At 42.8% G+C, this 21980-nt stretch overlaps 1 protein-coding gene across 1 annotated transcript in view; it reads right to left on the minus strand.

Annotated features, from left to right (window-relative positions):
• Positions 1-21980, minus strand: part of LOC144672042 (leupaxin-like) — a 43023-nt gene that overhangs the window by 16026 nt on the left and 5017 nt on the right. Inside the window, exons 2-5 of the mRNA XM_078533985.1 lie at positions 20106-20305; positions 9344-9432; positions 2663-2762; positions 1914-2096 (exon numbers count right to left, since the gene is read on the minus strand). Coding sequence (XP_078390111.1) covers positions 1914-2096; positions 2663-2762; positions 9344-9432; positions 20106-20305 — 572 coding nt within the window. The remainder of the gene's footprint in view (positions 1-1913; positions 2097-2662; positions 2763-9343; positions 9433-20105; positions 20306-21980) is intronic.

The raw sequence follows: 21980 nt of genomic DNA on the forward strand, positions 1-21980 counted from the left end.
GTTTCAAGGTGGATATGCAAACGGCCCTGATTAATAATAGAATGACTTAGAAATATCCAGTTGCTCATTGAAATAAAGTCACCCTGACTGCTTGCAAATAAACAAGAGCTGCGTCTTCAATATAAATAAATATCCTTAAAGATGCAAAACAGGTTTCTGATTCGATGTCACCTATTTTAGACAGTCAGTGCCAAACATTTTACACTATCAACATCAGCCATTTTTCATTATCAGTATCCGCTTTGTTATTACTCTGTCGCTGTCAATTATTTTGCAACATTGCAATCATTCATTTTACGCTATTGCGAGAAACAATTTCACCCTATGGCTGTCAATCATTTTGCTCAATAACACAAGGTCAAAATAAACATAGTCTGACTTGTATACAAATGGCATCCATAGTACTTTTCTACTACTTCCTTCAAGCCCTCCTGTGTTTTTAGCCTGCTTGTTCAACATCCAGTCCTCGATGCGGCCCAATTTCCGAAAATTAAGTATTTTAAAAGAGAAAAGCTATGATCTTTCAATCCCGGAGATTGTTCGGTATCCTTGCCACCCATTAAATCAACCTCCTATGTCAATATCACAGTTTGATACCAATGTTTTGTTACCTGGATGTGTTATTTTGACCCAAGTAAATCTCCCTCTCCATCGAAACATCACCGATTTCCAACCTGAAACAGCATGCATCTTTCTCCACTGTCTCATCCTAACTGCTACTGATATTCTTATCCGTGCCTTTGTCATATCCAGCCTCGACTATTTTAATGTCGTTCTGCTAGGCTACCACACTGAACCTTGCATTAGATTCAGCTATTCCATAATTCTGTAAAATGGAGGTGGTCAAATATCTGTTTTTTGTTTTCCAATCAGCATCATGTCTTATTCAACCATCACCACTGGCCAATTGTTCTACATTGGCTGGCGGTTAAGTATCACTTTGAATTGAAAATACTCATCCTTGTTTCAAAATCCGAAATCCCCCAACGTCTGCAATAACTTCCGGCCCCAAAATTGTCTGAGATATTTACACTTTTATAATTCTGGCCTTTTGAGCATCTCTGAATTCAATTGCTTGCCAATGGTGCCTGGGCGCTCAGTTCTGCAATTGCCTCTCTGCTCCTCTCTGCCTCACTACCTCGCTTTCCTCCTTTAAGATGCTTCTTAAAAGGTACCCCTTTGACTCAGTGTCAAATTCATTTTGATAGTGCACCTGTGAAGCAACGTTCAACCTTTCATTGCACACAGGACCCGTATAAATGCAACTTGTTGTTGTTATTTTTGGCAGGACCCTAACTCTTAGCAAATCCCATTAATCCATCACTCATTGGCCAACCCAAAAACGCTCCAGAATTATAAATCCTCTCTTCAAATCCTGCACTGGCTGCGTCCTATCCTCTCTCTGCAACCTCCTCCAGAATTATTTGTTCTCCCAACCCTGACCTCTGGCGCAACCTTCAGTCCAACCGTGGCAGCTTCAGTAATCTATGACTCATGCTCTCACATCCTGGGCATTGTTGCTATGTGCAATTGGCTCACATAAAACTATTTGGGTTTTTTTCTTCTCCATGCTTCTAATTGCCCTTTCTACAGTGTTCTACCCTGCTGTGATGTCAATTTTCGTTCGATTATGCTCCTGAAGCACTTTGGAGGACTTTTCAGTGCTGAAGAGGAATTTTCTTTTTCAATGCTCTCATATTTTACCATTTCTTGCGCTTTTAAGTTTGTAGGCTATGTTAACAGTTTACTATTTACAATTCAGAAGTATTGCTCTACATGTTCCCAGAAATTAATGGGCATAATATAAATAATATGTAATTCTCTGTAAAAAAAATGACGTTAATGCAACAGCAACAATTCCATCTTAAGTTTTTCCAGATGCTGATGTAACTACACTCAGCAGGAGGACTTACTGTCCCAACGATGCGTTTCTTGCAGGAACTGCAGACTCCCTTAGTATCGGTGCTGACTCCTAGTCGATGAAGGTCAGATTCCAAGGTTCCCAACATGGTATCCAGCGAGCTCCCTGCTCCCTGTGAAGCAGTGTCTGGGGTCGGATCTAGCGAGGTCTTTGCACACTCAGTGGGACTGAGGATCTGCAGGAGAAAACAGCGAAGTTACATTTTCTGCGTCTGTCAAAGTACCAGATACATATGAACCCGCGGATTGAATCATACCTATGAAGATTACCAGGAGTGCCATTCTTGTTTTACACAAATCTGGCAATTCATGAAATAATGAAATTAAAGGCAGATTAAGCTGGGAATTCGTCCCGAGCAGTGATGCAAAGTGGACGGTATTTGACCAGTTCAATTAATTGCATTTGAATTAATGGCCTGCTGCTGCATATAATGGGCGTCAATCTGATGTCGCCCATTTTGAGCACCTTCTTTGTGGAATTTGAGTTTGGACACATTTGCCTGTGGAAGGGTTATCACAGAAAGTACACATTGTCCAGGAGTATAAGAAAGTAAAGCATGAACGTTCATCCTGTGACAACTTCACGGTGTGCTATCTGATTTCCCATTTGGTTGAAGTATTGAAATATAATGAGAATCTAATTAGATGTATCCCAACTATCCCCAAATATAAAATTGGTCCCACAATCTCCTCAAATATTATTAATTTCCGTTTAACATCTCTTGCCTGTGAGGACACTTACCTCAGACAGGTTGGTCATAATATCCTCCAGCTGTTGAGCCGCTGATGTTGGACTCAACAACGTGGTTTCCATGGTGAAGTGAGGATCCTCCTGAATCTTACTGAAATAAAAGAAATGAAATGAGTTAAAAGCTCACAGGTGTCAAGCTGGACTGGTAAATACATCTCTCATTGTACATTTTGATGCTCAGTGAAAGGAATATAGCAATATGCTCACAGCTTTGCTCAAGCTGAGGGTGTGGGCGTCACTAGCAAGACCAATATATATTGGCACCTTCTTCTTAAATCAGTTTGGTCCTTATGGTGAAGTTACACCTATAGTGCTGTTAAAGATTAAGTTCCATGATTTTGATCTAGTGGTGTGAAGGAACGGTTATATGTGCTCAAGTTTGGTTTCCAAATGCTTTTGCACAGAACGTAGAGGTGGTAGCTTTCCAATGTATCTGTTGTTCTTGTGCTTCTATGTGGTGCAGTTAATGAGTTTGGCATATGTCACATCATGAAGTTTCATCAAATCTACAGGCCATTTGGCTCAACTGGGGTTGTCGATATTTATGGTCTGCACAAGCCTCTTTCCACTGTTCTTCATCAAACATATCAGCATATTCGTCTATTCTTTTGCCCCTCATATGTTTGTGTAGCTTCCCCTTAAAGACATATTTGAGATTTGTCTCAACTACATCTTGTCTTCCACATACTTCTGACACTCTGGGTAAAAACCTCATTTTTCGTGAAATCCCTATTGGTTATTACATTATAATTATCGCCTCTATTTTTGGTCTACCCCTGCTGTGTAATTGTGTCCCTCTAGAAATAAATCCCAGTATACGTTTTACAGCATCATTACCCTTCATCTCTACTTTTTGAGATGTCAATATCTGTGTGCCTAAATCATTTTGCTCTTCCAACATATGCATATCCTTATTATGCAAGAATCTTAAAAATTAATGAATTAAAGAATATCTACGACACAGAAAGAAGTAAATTGGACAATTTTGTCATGCCAGTTGACAAAGAGCTACCCAAACTTATCCCATGTTCCTGCTCTAGGTCCGTGACCCTACAGGTCGTGGCTCCCGTACTTCTGTTAACAACCTGGGATATATTTCATCCAGGCTTAGCGATTTAACTACATTCAAAGAAGTCAAACTCGTGATTTATTTCCTCCTATGCAATGTTTATCCCAATCAATGTTTCCTACTCTTGCGCCTTAACTACAGTATCAGCAAGGGCTCCATCTTTTGTGAAGACAGCCAGGAAATGTTTATTAAGAACCTTCCCCACATCTTTTTCCTCCATACATGATTTATCTTTTTTGTCTCAATTAAGCTCCACTTATTCCTTAGCTATTCTTTTGCTCTTTAAATATTTATAAAACATTTGGATTTGTCATGCTTTTATCTATTTTGAAACATATTTACCCTGAACCTCTCGAGTCCCCTTCTTCCAAACCACCTAAACCGAATAAATTTGGCCTTCCCTGAATTTGGAACATTTACTGTTATTTATATTTTTCCTTTCCCATAAGATTTTTTGTTACTCATTCATGGGATATGGGCATCACTGGCGAGGCCAGCATTTATTACCCATCTCTAATTTCCATTGATAAGGTGGTGGTGAGCTGCCTTCTTGAACCGCTGCAGTCCATGTGGTGTAGATGCACCCACAGTGCTGTTGGGAGGAAGTTCCATGATTTTGACCCAGTGACAGTGAAGGAACCGCGATGCAGTTCCAAGTCAGGATGACGTGTGGATTGGAGGAGAACTTCCAGGTGGTGGTGTTCCTATCTATCTGCTTCCCTTGTCTTGCTAGGTGGTAGCAGTCATGGGTTTGGAAGGTGCTATTCAAGGATTGAGTTGCTGCAGTGCATCTTTTAGATGGTACACGCTGCTGCCACATACATCGGTGGTGGAGGGAATTAAGGTTGTGGATGGTGTCCCAAGCAGATGGGCTGCTTTTTCTTAGATGGTGTACAACTTCTTGAGTGTTGTTGGAGATCCACTCACTCAGGCAAGTGAAGAGGAGACCATTACACTCCTGACTTGTGCCTTGCAGATGGTGTACAGGCTTTGGGGAGTCAGGAGGTGAGTTACTCGCCGCAGGATTCCTAGCCTCTGACTTATATATGGCTAGTCCAGTTCAATTTCTGGTCAATGGTAACCCTGGGATCTCGATTGTTGGGATTCAACGATGGTAAAACCATTGAATGTCAAGGGCGATGGTTAGATTCTGTCTTCTTGATCACTAATGCAAAATGACTCTCCTACTGATAATCCATCCACTTGTCCAATTTCATTCCCTAAAACTAAATGTAGAATTGCCCCCTATACATTTGCTGGGTTTGCCACATGCTGGCTAAAAACAATTTTTCTCGAATGCAATTAACAATTTGTGCCCTTTGTATATTTTACACTATATCACAGTTAATATTATGGTAGTTGAAGTCCCGCAATATCGTCATCTTACTTCTGCATGTTATGGAAATGTACCTACAAATTTGTTCTTCAATCACCCTTGGACTTTTTAAGCCTCCTACAAAAATACAGCACCTACCTGTATTTCCAATCATTCTCAAAGTACATGCCAATTCTACAGTTTTACTAATATGTTTATTTTATTCACCTTGTTCTTCTTTATTGATTATACCCCTCAATTTGGTCTCGTCTGCAGATTTTGAAATTAGGTTTTTGATTTCCCAGTCCAACTCATTAATCCAAATTGTGGCATCAAACTTAAGGGAAAAGCTTCTAACTATGCAATTATGAGTGGCAGGTCAGGCAATTGGTCAGAATGTAAATAACGGCAGGGAATGACTAAAAGTTAAATCAGGAGAAAGAAATTGGAGAATGAGGAAGCTAGCTAGAAATGTAAAAACTGATAGCAAGAGTTTCTTCAGGTATTTAAAAGGAAAAAGTGTAATCTGTAGGTGGTCATTGCATGACAGTTGGGTGGGATACATTGGTACTTTCCACTATAAGATGATGCCTGGATGTTTATCATCTCATCTCTCGGGTAGGTCTGGCAAGGGGACCCGAAGCAATTTTCCATTTGACAGACTGCATTGTTCTTAGTTCTATCTCGTTATTGATAATAATTCTATATATTTGTTCCACTACTTGTACCATTTCCTTTGGCCTGAATTATCCAGCAGTCTTCCTGCATTTCCAAAGATGGGCCTTCATCTTGTTTCAGCTATATTTTATTGCATTGCTTGAAATTCTTCTGTATCAGTAGCACCAATTTTGCCAAATACTTTATGTTATTCTCCTTTTGCTTTTAATATATCTAGTTGTCCAAGGAACTACAGATTTGTCATACTCTTTTGATAACTTTTTTTTTAATTGCCAGATATTATAACCTGTTAATCCTATTGAAAACATTTTCCCAGAATATAATAATTTGAAGCCTTCTCTGAAAATATTTTTTTTGTTAGATTCAACTGAATCATGAGTTGTTCTCTGTTTCTTTTTCTACAGAGGCTTAGATTGGATATCTGCTTCACATCATCCAAGAAAAGTGAGTCATTGGTTGAATGTAAAATTTAGGCCTACAAAACGAGCAAAGTTCGAAGTCGACCTTAACCACTCCCAATGACCATTAGTTGATATCCAACATCACAATAACTCGCCCGCCTTTATGGCATTATGACCTGCAAGTTACAAACCAGCCTTGAGATCTTTCCACTAGTCACAGAATCACAAAATAACACGGTGCACAAGAGGCCCTTCGGCCCATTGAGTCTGCACCGACACGTGAGAAACACCTGACCTACCTACCTAATCCCATTTACCAGCACTTGGCCCATAGCCTTGTATGTTTTGAAGTACCAAGTGCAAATCCAATTACTTTTTAAAGGATGTGAGGCAAGCTGCATTCACCACCCTACCAGGTAGCGTATTCCAGTCCATTACCAACCTCTGGGTAAAAAGGTTTTTCCTCACATCCCCCCTAAACATCCTGCCCCTCACCTTGAGCTTGTGTTCCCTTGTGACTGACCCGTCAACTAAGGGAAAGAGCTGCTCCCTATCCACCCTGTCCATGCCCCTCATAATCTTGTACACCTCGATCAGGTCGCCCCTCAGTCTTCTCTGCTCCAACGAAAACAACCCAGGTCTATCCAACCTCTCTTCATAACTTAAATGTTTCATCCCAGGCAACATCCCGGTGATTCTCCTCTGCACCCACTCCAGTGCAATCACACCCTTCCTATAATGTGGTGACCAGAACTGCTCACAGTACCCCAGCCGTGGCCACACTAAGGTTCTATGCAACTCCAAGATGACCTCCGTACTTTTGTAATCTATGCCTCGATTGATAAAGGCAAGTATCCCACATGCCTTTTTCACCATTCCATTAACATGCCCCTCCGCCTTCAGAGACCTATGGGCACACACGCCAAGGTCCCTTTGTTCCTCAGAACTTCCTAGTGTCATGCCATTCACTGAATACTTCCTTGTCAAATTACTCCTTTCAAAGTGTATCACCTCACACTTTTCAGTGTTAAATTCCATCTGCCATTTATCTGTCCATTTGACCATCCCATTTATATCTTCCTGTAGCCCAAGACACTCAACCTCACTATTAACCACCCAACCAATCTTTATGTCATCCACAAATTTACTAATCCTACCCCCCACGTATGTCATCTATGTCATTTATATAAATGACGAATAATGGGAGACCAAGCACAGATCCCTGTGGTACGCCACTGGACAATGGCTTCCAGTCACTAAAGCAGCCGTCTGTTATCACCCCCTGTCTCCTACAACTAAGCCAATTTTGAATCCACCTTATCAAATTACCCTGTATCCCATGTGCATTTGCCTTCTTTATAAGTCTCCCATGTGGGACCTTGTCAAAGGCTTTCCTGAAATCCATAAAAACTACATGAACTGCACTACCCTCATCTACACACCTGGTCACCTCTTCAAAAAATTAAATCAAATTTGTTAGGCATGGCCTCCCTCTGACAAAGTCATGCTGGCTATCCCTGATCAAACCTTGCCTCTCCAAGTGGAGATAGATTCTCTCCTTAAGAATTTTCTCCAATAGTTTCCGTACTACTGACGTGAGACTCACTGGCCTGTAGTTCCCTGACTTATCTCTACAACCCTTCTTAAATAGCGGAACCACATTAGCTGTTCTCCAGTCCTCTGGAACCTCCCCCGTGGCCAGAGAAGAATTACAAATTTGGGTCAGAGCCCCTGCGATCTCCTCGCTTTTCTCCCTCAGCAGCCTGGGACACAAATCATCCGGACTTGGAGATTTGTCCACTTTTAAGCCACTTTTAAACCTGCCAACACCTCCAATACCTTGTCACTCCCTATATTCCAGATTCACACATTCCTGAATTCATAGAATGATGTAACACAGAGAGGGCCCCTTCAGGTTTTCTCTTGAAGCTACTTCCATGCTTCGTTCAGGCAGTGAATTCCAGCTCACAACTTACCATGTAAATAAAAATAACCTTCCTCATGTCTCTTAGAGTTATTTTTCAAACCTCTTAAACCTATGTCTTCTGGGTATCGACCCTTCTGACACATGGGTGGCCTGTGTGGGAACATTCTGCATGGGGAACCTTATCTAAGGGGATTATTCTCCAAAGAGAGGATTATAGAATCATGATGTAAAGAGCTTCTGCCTTTGCATTGTTTTTGATGTATTGAACGACGTGAATTAAATCAGAAAACCTCAGATAAAAATAGGAACATATCTCCCATTTTCATTACTGCATCAGTTAAGAAATATGCCTTATTATAAGGGCATGCATTTTTGTAGTTAGAATTTGAAAAGTACTGCCTGATGTGGCAGTGGATGAAGATTAAATTTTTGCCATCGAAAAAGAGTTCTGTAAATAGTTGAAAATAAACACAGGATGGCCAAATGGGCAGATAAGTGGCAGGTGGAATTTAACCCTCAAAAGTGTGAGGTGTTACACTTTGGAAGGAGTAATTCGGTTCTTTGTCAAAAGAGCTGGCCCAGGCTAGATGGGCTGATTGGCCACCTTCTATGCAGTGCTATTCTATGATTCCATAAACATTAATAGGCGAATATTATTTCAGATAGAACTTGAATGGTGGAACGAATGCTCACTTAATTTACAAGAACATGTTTAATCGATTTTTTATGTGATTACCTTTATGAAATTTATATGCCAATACGTTTCTGTTCTATATGTTCCTATTTTATGATTTTACTCTACTTCTTAAATAAAAAAGAAAAACAAATAGTTTTGAAATGACACATATGATACACTTTCCGCAATGAAGATTTGAATTGACCATGAAGGTAAAAGCGGTAAGTGTATAACTTCCGACTTATGGTTACGGAGCAAATGAACTGTTGTGACTAAAATTGGAGATTGGTAGCAAATCAAATCTGGTGGAAGTCTATTGGGTGGCAGTTATATGGCACTCCAATATTCAGTTCAAGTGGAATCAGTGGATGCCATGTGGAGCTTATAAGAAGTGGCCAATGCAATGATGTTTGTTGTGCTTATCTTCCAATGTCCAATTTTATTATCTGCAGTTTATAATTTTGGTCATTACTATATTTACTTGTGGCAGAATGACAAAGATTTACTGCAAAATAGGAGTGACTCGCGAACAGCAGACACTCATAGACAATCTACAGGCTAACTTTCCTAACCTTCATGTAGTCATCCTAAATGGGTCTTGCTCACCTGAAAGCATGATCATTTCCATTAAATTCATTGCCTGTAATACCTTTAGATGTAGCTTCATCGATACGGGTCTGGTAGACTGGCTGAAGCTGGAAAACAAAATTAATGGGAAAGGTCTGCATATAACAGAATCATATAAGGTAGGCGGTGGCGAAGCGGTATTGTCACTAGACTATTAATCAAGAGAGCCAGGGTAATTCTCTAGGTTTGAATTCCACTGCGACAGGTGAGGAAATTTGGATTCAATAAAAACCTGGAGTTCAATTATCATGTGATTGCAGGTCCACAATGTGGTTGACTCTTAAATGCCGAGCTAGACATTCAGTTGTATCAAAGACCAAAAGGAACGAATTGCATGGGCCATCTGTCATCGTACATTACAGATAATGTCCCAGACACCACACTCATCATCCCTGGGTATGGAGAGGGTGTGAAGGACGCAGAATTTGCTGTGTAGTGGAATTCAACGTCAATGACTAAGAGGCGTTTGGTAGCACCAATACTGGCCCAGTCCTGAATGCCAAAGCTTCTAGACTGGGCCTGCAGCAGGTGATCAGGAAGCCAACAATGCGCACCTGCCTGCCGTAGATCCATGTGTCCATGACAGTATCACCCTCCATCATGAATCGAAGCATTAACACCGTAGATTTCACATGGATCTACAACTCAAGACTGCCCTGTATATTCCCCCACTCAACCATCAAGCCAGGGTATCAACCCTGGCTCAATCAGGAGGGCATGCCAGGAGCAGCACAAGTTATACCTACAAATGAGGTGTCAACCTGGTGAAGCTATAAAACAGGGCTATTTGTGCCAAACAGCATAAACAGCAAGCGATAGACACAGCTAAGCGATCTCATAACCAAAGGATCAGATTTAAGCTCTGGAGTCCTGCCACATCCAGTCGTGAATGGTGGTGGAGAAATAAACAAATCAATGGAGGAGGTGGTTCCACAAATATCCCCATCCTCAATGATGGAGGAGCCCAGCACAGCAGTGCAAACGATAAGGCATTTTGCACCAATCTTCAGCCAGAAGTGCTGAAATGACGATCCATTGTGGCCTCCCCCAGAGGCCCCCATCACAGATGCCAATCTTCAGCCAACTCGATTCATTCCACGAGATATAAAGATATGGCTGATGGTATTGGATACTGTAAAGGCTATATGCCCTAACAATATTCAGCAACAGTGCTAGATATTTGGTCCTCAGAACTTGCCACACCCCTAGCCAAGCTGTTCCAGTGCATCCACAACACTGGCATCTGACCTGCAATGTGGAAAATTGCCCAGGTATGCCCTGTCCACAAAAAGCAGGACAAATCCAACCCGGCCAATTACCACCCCACCAATCTACTCTCCATCATCAGAAAAGTAATAGAAGGGGTCATCAAAAGTGCTATCAGGTGACACTTGCTTAGCAATAACCTGCTCACTGACGCCCAGTTTGGGATCCGCCAGGGTCAGTCAGCTCCTGACGTCATTACAGCCTTGGTTCAAACATGGGCAATAGAGCTGAATTCCCTAGGTGAGGTGAGAGTGACTATCCTTGATATCAAGGCCACATTTAACTGAGTGTGGCATTAAGGAGCACTATCAAAACTGCAGTCAATGGGATTTAGGGAGAAAACTCTCCGCTGGCTGAAGTCATACCTAGCACAAAGGAAGATTGTTGTGTTTGTTCGAGGTCATTCATCTCAGTTCCGGGACATCACCACAGGAGTTCATCAAGTCCTAGGCTCAACCATCTTAAGGTGCATTATCAATGATCTTCCTCCCAATATATGGTCAGAAGTGGGATGTTCACTGGTGATTGCATGATATTCATGGCTCCTCAGATACTGAAGCAGCTCATGTCCAAATGCAGCAAGATCTGGACAATCTCCAGGCTTGGGCTAACAAGTGGCAAGTAACATTCACGCCATACAAGTGTCAGACAATGACAATCTCCAACACGAGAGAATCCAACCATCGCCCTCTGATGTTCAATGGCATTACTATCACTGAATCCCCCACTATAAACACCATGAGGGTTACCATTGACCCGAAATTGAACTGAACTAGCGAGATAAATACTATGGCTACAAAAGCAGGTCAGAGGGAAGGAATCGTGTGACGAGTAACCCACCTCCTGACTCCCAGAAACCTGTCCACTATCTACAAGGCACAAGTCAGGAGCTTGATGGAATACTGCCCACTTGCCTGGATGAGTGCAACCCCTACAGCACTCAAGAAGCTTGATACAGTCCAGGACAAAGCGGTCCGCTTGATTGGCACCACATCCACAAACATTCACTCCCTTCACCACTGAGGCATAGTAGCAGCAGTGTGCAGCATCTACAGGATGCACTGCAGGAATTCACCAAGGCTCTTTCAACAGCACCTTCCAAACCCACAACCACTGCCATCTAGTAGGACAAGGGCAACAGATAGATGGAAATACCACCACATGGAAGCTCCCCTCCAAGTCACTCACCATCCTGACTTGGGAATGTATCACAGTTCCTTCACTGTCGTCGGGTCAATATCCTGGAATTCCCTTCCTTACAGCACTATGGGTGAACCTGCGCCACATGGACTGCAGCAGTTCAAGAAGCCAGCTCACCACCGCCTTCTCAAGGCAATTAGGGATGGGCAATAAATGCTGGCCTGTCCTGCGATGCCAACATCCCATGAATGGATTTTAAAAACATCAGAGGACACTTGTACCTTTGTTTAATGGCGCATCATAAAATAACCCTAGAGCAGCATTCCCTCAGCAAAGCACTGACACATCGTTTAAAGTTATGGGCTCATACCTCTGGAATGGTACTTGAACACACAAATTTCTGACTCATAAAGGAGAACGTCAACACTGGGTTAAACATGTACATTATATCCAGACAGCGAAGCATGGAATAAATAAGAACTTACAGATCTAATTTGGATCTATATTTTACATCACAAAGCTTGCTCATGGATTCGGTGCTGCTTTTTCTGATGGTATCTTGGAGACAAAAAGCAAGATGAGGTGAAAGAAAGGCAGCAAAAGAGAAGAACAGACAAAGTGAAAGAAAGAAAGCAGATTCCTATCTTCAGCGCTCCCACCAAATAACAGAAACAACCACAGAGTGGTAGTTCATTCAACTCATTCTATCTATGCTGGATGTTTACTTGCAAACTAATATCACTGCCTGAATTCTTCCCATAATCCGATATTATTATCTATTTGAAATATATATCCAACTTCCCTTTAAATTGACCAATCCTTACTGAAGAAACATGTGTTTTTAAAAGACGTCTGTCAGGTCACTAGAATGCCCTAAGCATATTCCATGCCAAGAATTAACCTTGAAAATTTTGATTTGGTGATTTTCTTTAGGGAAAAGCAGCAGCTAATGTTAGCATGGCAATGGCTGACAAAATTCAAAGAGATAGTTGAGCAGATTATCGGTTTTGGTGATTTCAGTTGGGTAACTTAGGTTGCAGAGGAAACTAGGAGAACTTCCTGTTTTTCAAAAAGACCAACGGGTAATTTACAGTCAATAGAATAGATAATCAACATCACTGTTTAACACGCTATCCAACAAGAAAGAATATATCTCCCCTTGCCTTTCAGTGGCATTATCATCGCTGAACTGCCTGTCAACATCTTGGGAGTTATCTTTAACCAGAAACTTAACTGGACCAACCACATAAATACTCTGGCTACAAGACCAGTTAAGAGGCTAGCAATTCAGCAGTGAGGAACTCGCCTCCTGAATCCCCAAAGCCTTTCCACGTATGATTAAATACTCTCCAGTTGTTTGGACGGCTGCAGCTTCAACATAACAGTCAAGAATCTCGACACCATCCAGGATAAAGTAACCTGTCTGATTGGCACTCCATCCACCACCTTCGACATTCACTTCCTCCACCACTGATGCACAGTGGCAGCAGTGTCTACCACATACAAGATGCAGTACAGTCGCTCACCAAGGCTACTCCGACAGCACCTCCAAACCTGTGACCTCTACCACCAAGCAGAACAAGGGCAGCAGATGCATGGAGACACTACCGCCTGAAAATTCTCCTCCAAGCCACATATCATTCTGACTTGAAACCATATTGCTATTCCTTCACTGTCTTGGGTCAAAATCCTCAAACACCTTTCCGAACAGCACTGTGAGTACGCCTACACCATAAGGGCCGCAGGGGTTCAAGAAGGCAGCTCACCACTACCTTCTCAGAACAATTAGGGTTGGGCAACAAATGCTGGTCTAGCCAGTAATACCCCCATTCCATGAAAGGTTTGTTTAAAAAAAACCCTTGGACATGATGTGCTCAATTCTGGGTTGACTCCAACACGTTTTGAGTTAGAAGTAAGGGCTGTATTAATGTACGAAGCTGTACTGAGGTTTCAATTATCCATTTTCCATCAGCCAGTAATCCATTGTATTCTCCTTAATTCTCCTCATCTCTGTCCTGACTGTCCCAATGCTACCCCGATTACAATCAATACATTTACTTTACCATCCTACATGGTCAAAAGCCTAAAGAGAAACGGAACATCATGGAACCATTCAGAAAAGCAGACCACATTTGTGGAGAGGGAAGCAGTGTCAATGTTTCAGCTAGATAGCCCTACAAAACTTCTAAATTATTTATGCTTGTGTTAAAACATTTCAGTTAAGTATCTGGTTGTCGCATTAAGCTCCAGTGGAATTCGACATGCATTTCAAATCCCTCCACAACAGACATAAATTCGCAGCCCGAACATCACACTTCTAAATTTGCACCATTTATTTCCTGTGGAGGCCAAAACGGAACACAGTATTCTAACTGGGGAGGGGGGAGGGGGGGAAACGCAATGTGTTGATTACATTTGCACTTTCTCTTCATTGTAGGCCTTTTTGTAACCGTTTAGTAACTTCCTGTGTTTTTTTGGATGAGGGTTGGAATTTGCAGAAATGCTCTTTTGCAACCCCAATTTCCCTCATAAAATGGCCACGATCCTGGAACCATAGAACCATATAACCATTGAAAAGTTACAGCACAGAAGGAGGCCATTCGGCTCATCTTGTCTATTCCAGCCCGAGGACACCCATTTGCCCTTTCTAAACCCACCTTCCTGCACCCAGCCTATAGCCCTGCAGCTTACAGCACTTAAGGTGCAGATCCAGGTACTTTTTAAAAGTTTAGAGTTTCTGCCTCTACCACCAACTTTGGCAGCGAATTCCAGACACCCACTGCCCTCTGCGTAAACAAGTTATTCCTCATGATCCTCTACACCTTCTGCCATTTATCTTGAACCTATGTCCCCTGGTTCTAGAATTCTCCATCAAGGGAAACAATTTTATCCTGTCCACTCTATATATTCCTCTCATAATTTTGTACACCTCAATCAAGTCACCTCTCAGCCTTTTTTGTCCTAAGGAAAATAACCCTAGCCTATCCAATCTCTCCTTGTAGCTACACCTTTCTAACCCTGGCAACATTCTCGTAAACCTCCTCTGTACTCTCTCCAGAGCTATGACATCCTTCCTGTAATGTGGTGACCAGAACTGCACACAATACTCCAGTTGTGGCCTCATCAGTGTTTTATACAATTCCAACATTATATCCTTACTTTTATATTCTATACCTCTGCCAATGAAGAAGAGCATTCCATATGCCTTCTTTAAAGCCTTGTCTACTTGAACTGCTGCCTTCAGGGACCTGTGTACTTGTATGCCAAGATCTTTCACTTCATCTACCCCTCTTAGTATGATCCAATTTATTGTGTAACCCCCGTAACTGTTTGACCTCCATAAATGTATGACCTCACACTTCTCTATGTTAAAATCCATCTGCCACTTTACCACCCACTCCACCAACCCATCTGTATCGTTTTGGAGATTATGGCTATCCTCTACACTATCCACTACTCGGCCAATCTTTATGTCATCTGCAAATTTCCCAATCGTGCTCCCCACGTTCACATCCAAATCATTAATATATAAACACAAAGAGCAAGGGTCCCAACACCGATGCCTGTGGAACACCACTTGAGACAACTTTCCCCATTCGCAAAGGCATCCATTGACAATTAGCCTTTGTTTCCTGTTACAAAGCCGACCTTTTATCCAGTTTGCCACATTACCCTGAATCCCATGGGCTTTTACTTTCCTGACCAATCTGCCATGTGGGGCCTTGTCAAATGCCTTGCTAAAATCCATGTACACAACAACCACTGCATTACCACCATCAACACTTCTTGTCACTTCCTCAAATAATTCATTTAAATTTGTGAGGCAAGGCCTTCCTTTAACAAGCCCATGCTGACCATCCCTGACTAGTCCATGCCTTTCCACATGACAGTTAGCCCTATCTCTCAGGATTGATTCTACTAATTGGAACTGCTACATTGATTGTGCGGACTGTGTTCCCACGATTTTTTTCTCTCGGGAGGATGATGGTCACTTAATAAATCGTGTAGTTGATGCAAGTCAGGCTGATAGACTCATCCACATTTACACCACAGAAGGAATCCATTAGGCCCATCGTGTCCGCGCTGTTCAACAAAAGCCTGCCTGCACTCATCCCATTTTCCAGCTCTTGGCTCATGGCCCTGGAGGCTATGGCAATGCAAGTGAATATCTAAATTCTTCTTAAATGTTAGGAGAGTTTATGACTCAACCACCTTTCAGGCAGTGAATTTCAAAATCCCACCACCCTCTGGATGAAGAAATTTCTCCTCGACTCCCCTCTTAGACTTCTACACCTTTCATTAAATCTATGCCCCCTGGTTATTGACCCCTCTACTAATGGAACAAGTGCCTTCCTATCCATCCTATCTATATCCCTCATAACCTTAAACACCTGTATCAGGTCCCCTCTCAACCTTCGCTGCTCCATGGAAAACAACCCCAGCCTATCCAATCTTTCTTCATTGCTCAGACCCAACAGCCCAGACAGCAGCCTGGTAAATCTCTCCTGCACCCTCTCCAGTGCAATCACATCCTTCCTATAATGAGGTGCCCAGAACTGCCTACAGTACTCCAGTTGTGGCCTAACCAGCATTTGACACAGTTCCAGCATAACCTCCCTGCTCTTGTATACCACACCTCGGCAAGTATCTCATATGCGTTCTCAACCACCATATCTATCTGCCCTGCTCCCTTCAGGGGTCTGTGGATAAGCATACCAAAGTCCCTCTGATCTTCAGTACTTCCCAGGATCCTACCATTCAGTGTAATTCCCTGCCTTGTCAGCCCTCCCCAAGTGCATTACCTCATTCTTTTCAGGGTTGAATTCCGTTTTCCACTGCTCTGCCTACCAGACCAGTCTATTGATATCATTCTGCAGTTTACAGCTATCCTCCTCACAATTTACCACCCTACCAATTTTCGTGTCTTCCACGAATTTCTTGATAGTACCCATACATTTAAGTTCAAATGGTTTATGTACCCCACAAACAGCAAGGGCCCAAGAACCGAGCCTTATGGAACCCCACTTGAAACAGACTTCCAGTCACAAAAACATCCCTCTGCCTCTGCTTCCTGCCTCTCAGCCAATTTTGTATCCAACTTGCCACTTTGCCTTGGATCCCATGGACTCTTACTTTCTTGACCAGTCTGCTAGGAGGGACCTTATCAAAAGTATTTCTAAAGTCCATGTACAGCACAACAAATGTATTACCCTCATCAACACTCCTGGTTACCTCCTCAAAAGATTCGATCAGATTTGTCAAACATGAACTTCCCTTAACAATTCCATGCTAACTATCCGGGATTAAGGCATGTCTTTCCAAGTGCAGATATATTCTGTCCCTCCGAATTCTTTCCAGAAACCTCCGCACCACTGAGGTTAGACTGACTGACCTGTAATTTCCTGGTCTATCCCTTCCCCCCTTTTTTAATAATAGGAGAACGTTAGCAGTCATCCAAGTCCTCTTGCACCTCACCTGTAGCCAGAGAGGGTTGACAATTACTGCCAGGGCCCTTGATATCTCTTGCCTTGCCTCCCTCAGCAGCCCGGGCTTGTGGATTTATCCACTTTTAAAGCCACTAAACCAGCTAGTACCTCCTCTCTCTATATGTTAGTTTCCTCTAATATTTCACAATCCTGAAATCTATAGCTGCGTTGTCCTTTTCCATTTTGAAGACAGACACAAAGTATTCATTGAGTACCCACGTCTTCTGGGTCCACACACAGATTGCCTCTATGGTCCCTAATTGCCCCTACTCTTTCCCTAGTTATTCTCTTGCTCTTATATATATATATTTTAAAACCGTCTGTTATCTTTCCTAATTTCCTTTTTAAGTTCCCCCCTGCATTTTTTATGCTCCTCGAGGGACTAGGCTATATTGAGCCCTCGGTATCTGCCATAAACTTCTCTTTTTTTTCTTCTTAATCTTAACCTTTATATCCCTTGACATCTTGGGTTCTCCAGACTTGGTCTGCCCACTTTGTCTTTTCAGGAACATATTTTCCCCGTACTCTCACTATTTCCTCCTTTAATGGCTCCCATTGTTCTGACAGTTTTATCTCATCTTAGTAAAATTAGCCCTTCCTCAGTTTAGAACTTTTATTCCCAGCCCAACCTTTTCCATAACTATCCTAAATTTAACTAAGTTATGGTCACTATCTCCAAAATGCTCCCCAGCTGATACGCCTTCCACCTGCCCGGGCTCAATTCCGAATGTTAGGTTCAGAACTGCCCCTCCATTGTTGGGCTTTCTACGCACTGGCTAAAAATGTCCTTCTGGATGCAACTTAAGAATTTTGCTCCCTCCTTACCTTGCGCACTAAAACTATCCCAGTTAATATTTGGGTAATAAAAATCCCCTACTATTGCTGCCTTGTTATTCTTATGCTTCTCTGAAATGTGATTACATATTTGATCCTCTATCTGTCCCTGACTGCTTGGGGGTGTATAGTACACACCCAACAGCGTGTTTGCCCCTTTTGTGTTTTTTACTTCTACCCATATGGCCTCATTTGATGATCCTTTCAAGATATCATCCCTCCTCACTGCTATAATTAATTTATCTATCTCGTCGTAATATCCTATAACCAGGAATGTTGAGCTGCCAATCCTGCCCTCCTTTTAGCCAAGCATCGGTTATAGCTGTGATATCATACTCCCACGTACCTATCTGTGCCCTTAGCCCATCTGTCTTATTCCTCAGGCTCCTTACATTAAAATATATTCCATTTAGCCTTGCTAAACTCTCCCCTGTCGTATCTAGCCTATGTTTCCTCTGCCTTCCAGACTCACTTACTAGCGTTTTAGCATCTAATTCCATTTCAGCTTCTCTCCCCTCTGAATGACTTTTCAGGACTACTTACTAGCTCTATCCTTCTGTTCCTATACTTACTACTATGTGTCACCAGGGGTAATCCAGAGATTACTACCTTTTGAATTCCTGTTTTTCAATATCCTGCCTAACCTCCCTAAAGTCTGCTTGCAGGGCCTCATTTCTCTTTCTTCCTATATCATTGGTCCCAATATGGAGAGCGACTTCTGGCTGTTTATCCTCCCCCTTCAGAATGCCATGCAGCCATTCCGTGACACCCTTGCCCCTGGCACAAAGGAGGCAGCATGCCATTCTGGAGGCACGCCTTCAGCCGAAGAAGCGCCTGTCTACTCCTCTCACTAACGAATCCCCTACCACTGTTGCTTTTCCACACTTCTTCCTTCACTCCTGAGCAGCTGGACCACCCACAATACCATGGCCTTGGCTCTGGTTGGCCGCCACAGAGGAACTGTCATTCTCACCATTTACGGCTTGTGAGCAAGCTGCACTCGGGGGGTTCCCTCACTGCCTGCTGATCCCCTTCTTCTGTCTGGTGGTCACCCATTCCCTCTCTGCTTGCAATTCTTTAAGCTGCAGGGTGATCACATTCCGAAACGTGCTATTCACAAATCTCTCAGCCTTTTGAATGTGCCGTAGTGCCCTCAGCTGGCGCTAAAGCTCCAAAGCCCGGAGCTCTAATCGCTCCAATCGGAGGCACCTCCTGCACACATCCAGACCACCAGGAGCATCTACGATTTCCCACATGGCGCAAGATGTGCAAATCACGGGATTGAGCTTCCCAGGCATATCTTCACTAAGTAGAATATGGACCCTTTCTTTTATTTTACTCTTACTCCTACTTGAGTATAGACTAGATGCTTGACCCTCCAGATAAAGTGGATCCTCCAGGTGCTGCTGACTGCCTGTCCCAGGTTCCTTCTCTCACACCCTCCTCTAGGTGCTGCCGACTGGCTGTCCGAGGGTCCTCCTCTAAAACTCTCCTCTAAGTGCTGCTGACTGCCTGTCCCAGAGTCCTCCTCTCGCACTCTCCTCTGGGTGCTGCTGACTGCCTGCTCCAGGGTCCTCCTCTCGTGCTCTCCTTTGGGTGCTGCTGACTGCCTGCCCCAGGGTGCTCCTCTCGCACCTTCCTCCTGTATCACCTGGAGGCAGATTTGGCTGCGATCGTGGTTCCCATGATATTTTTTAGACTGGTATTTACAGGCAGTTGTGAAAGCAATAAGTTACTGATCAGCAGTAGCTCTTCGGCTTTTATGGCTCTTCACACGTTTCTGAAGAGGGTTAAAATTTTAACTGCGTTGAGTTAATAGAACTCATTATCGTTCCTGCTAAGCAAAAATATAGCATTAATATCCACATGATAATGCAGGGGAGAAGCATCCACCAAGTCTAATTTTTATCCAAACAAGCCTAAGAAGTACAACGCAGGCTAATGTGGGACCATTAATCCTTGCTCTTGCTATTTCATGCATTGATTTCACTCAGTAAAATAGAGATGTTTCTTACTTGTACAGGTTGCGGGGTGGATGCTTCATGCATACCACCAGAGGCCTGCGGAGTCAACTCTTTAGCATTTACGGAAGACTGTGAAGGACTGTCCTTTGTTGCGATTGCTGTCAAGAGGTCATGCTCAGGTAGAGCTAGGTGATCCGGGTTACCTCCAAGGTCACTCACTGATGTTTTCTCAAGTTCAGCCAGCAATATATCTGAAAGAGCGTTGATTCACGTTGACCATTAATCACACACTAAAGTATGACGAACTAACTTGAATTTTCTCTGAAGAAATATTACTTAAATGGTTTATAATTTATATTTCTCAGCAAATGAGCGCTTCTTATCCTTATCACGATCTGTATTTTGATAAGGGAAAACGTGACCACAGATAGCGAAGAATTTAACATTCGTTGAAAAGTATTCCTTTTCAAACGCTAAGTTTCCCGCAAGGCATGTTATGTTGAAATTCATAGCGTAATGCATCTTGTATACAGCCCAAGTGTATTGGTTCATTAATTCTAACTATAGTGACTCTGGGGAAGGCAAAACTGCACCAAGTATTGTTCCTGGTTCACTGTTCAGCTGCTACCTGCTGAATAGGATCTGGTTAGGGTCAGCCTGCATTGGTATATGAATGATGGGTAAAGTATCCGCAGTTCTAAAACAATCAAGTCAGAGGGAGTACAGCTGCAATAAGCTTCAAGGGAGTAAGGCAAGGCTGGATGGCCTCTACTTTAATGCCAGGAGTATTACAGGTAAAACGGATGATTTAAGGATGAGGATTGACATGTGGAATTGTGATATAGTAGCCATCACTGAGACGTGGTTGAGGGAAGGGTAGGATTGGCAGCTCAACATTCCAGGATATAGAATCTTCAGAAGAGACAGGGGAGGGGTAAAAGACGAGGAGGCATTGCATTATTAGTTATGGAGTCAGTTACTGCAGTAACGAGACATGATGTCTTGGAGGGGGCATCAAATGAAGCTTTGTGGGTAGAGCTTAGGAATAAAAAAGGGGCAGCCACATTGTTAGTTGTCTATTATAGACCCCCAGATAGTCAGCGGGAAATTGAGGAGCAAATATGTGCACAATTTGTGGAGGTGCGTAAAAACAATAACAACAGGGTAATTATATTAGGTGATTTCAACTTTCCCAACGTTAATTGGGATAGACATTGTGTTAAGGGCTTGAATGGAGTGGATTTCTTGAAATGTGTACAGGAAAACTTTTTAGGTCAATATGTAGAGGGTCCAACAAGGGACAGTGCATTGCTGGACCTAATTCTGGGGAATAAAGCCGGACAGGTGGCTGAGGTGGTGGTGGGGGAGCATTTTAGTGATGGCGACAATGACATGGTACAATTGAAGTTTGTTATGGACAAAGAAATCCACAAGTTGCAAAAAAATGTTTTGGATTGGGGAAGAGTGGATTTTAATAAAATAAGGCAGGATCTGGCCAAGGTAGACTGGGAACAGTTGCTTGTGGGGAAATCTACAGAGGAACAGTGTGGGGTGTTCAAAAAGGAAATGGGGAGGGTGCAGGCTCAACATGTTCCCTCTAGAGTGATAGGAAGGAGTAACAAGCCCAGAGAACCATGGATGACCAGAGATATTCAGGTTATGATCAGAATGAAAAGAGAGGCTTTTAGCAGGTACAAGGGAAGCAAATCAGCAGAGGCATTAGTGGAGTACAGAAAGTGCAGGGTGGAGCTTAAGAAAGCAATTAGGAGAGCAAAGAGGGGATATGAGAAAGCTCTGGCTGGTAAAAGTAGCGAAAATCCCAAGATATTCTATAAGTATATCAATGGGAAGAGGATAACCAGGGAAAGAGTAGGGCCATAGGGGACCAAGGGAGCAGTCTATGGGTGGGGCCAGAGGACATTGCTA

This window comes from Cetorhinus maximus, chromosome 35 (genome assembly GCF_964194155.1).
Source record: "Cetorhinus maximus chromosome 35, sCetMax3.hap1.1, whole genome shotgun sequence".
NCBI lineage: Eukaryota > Metazoa > Chordata > Chondrichthyes > Lamniformes > Cetorhinidae > Cetorhinus > Cetorhinus maximus.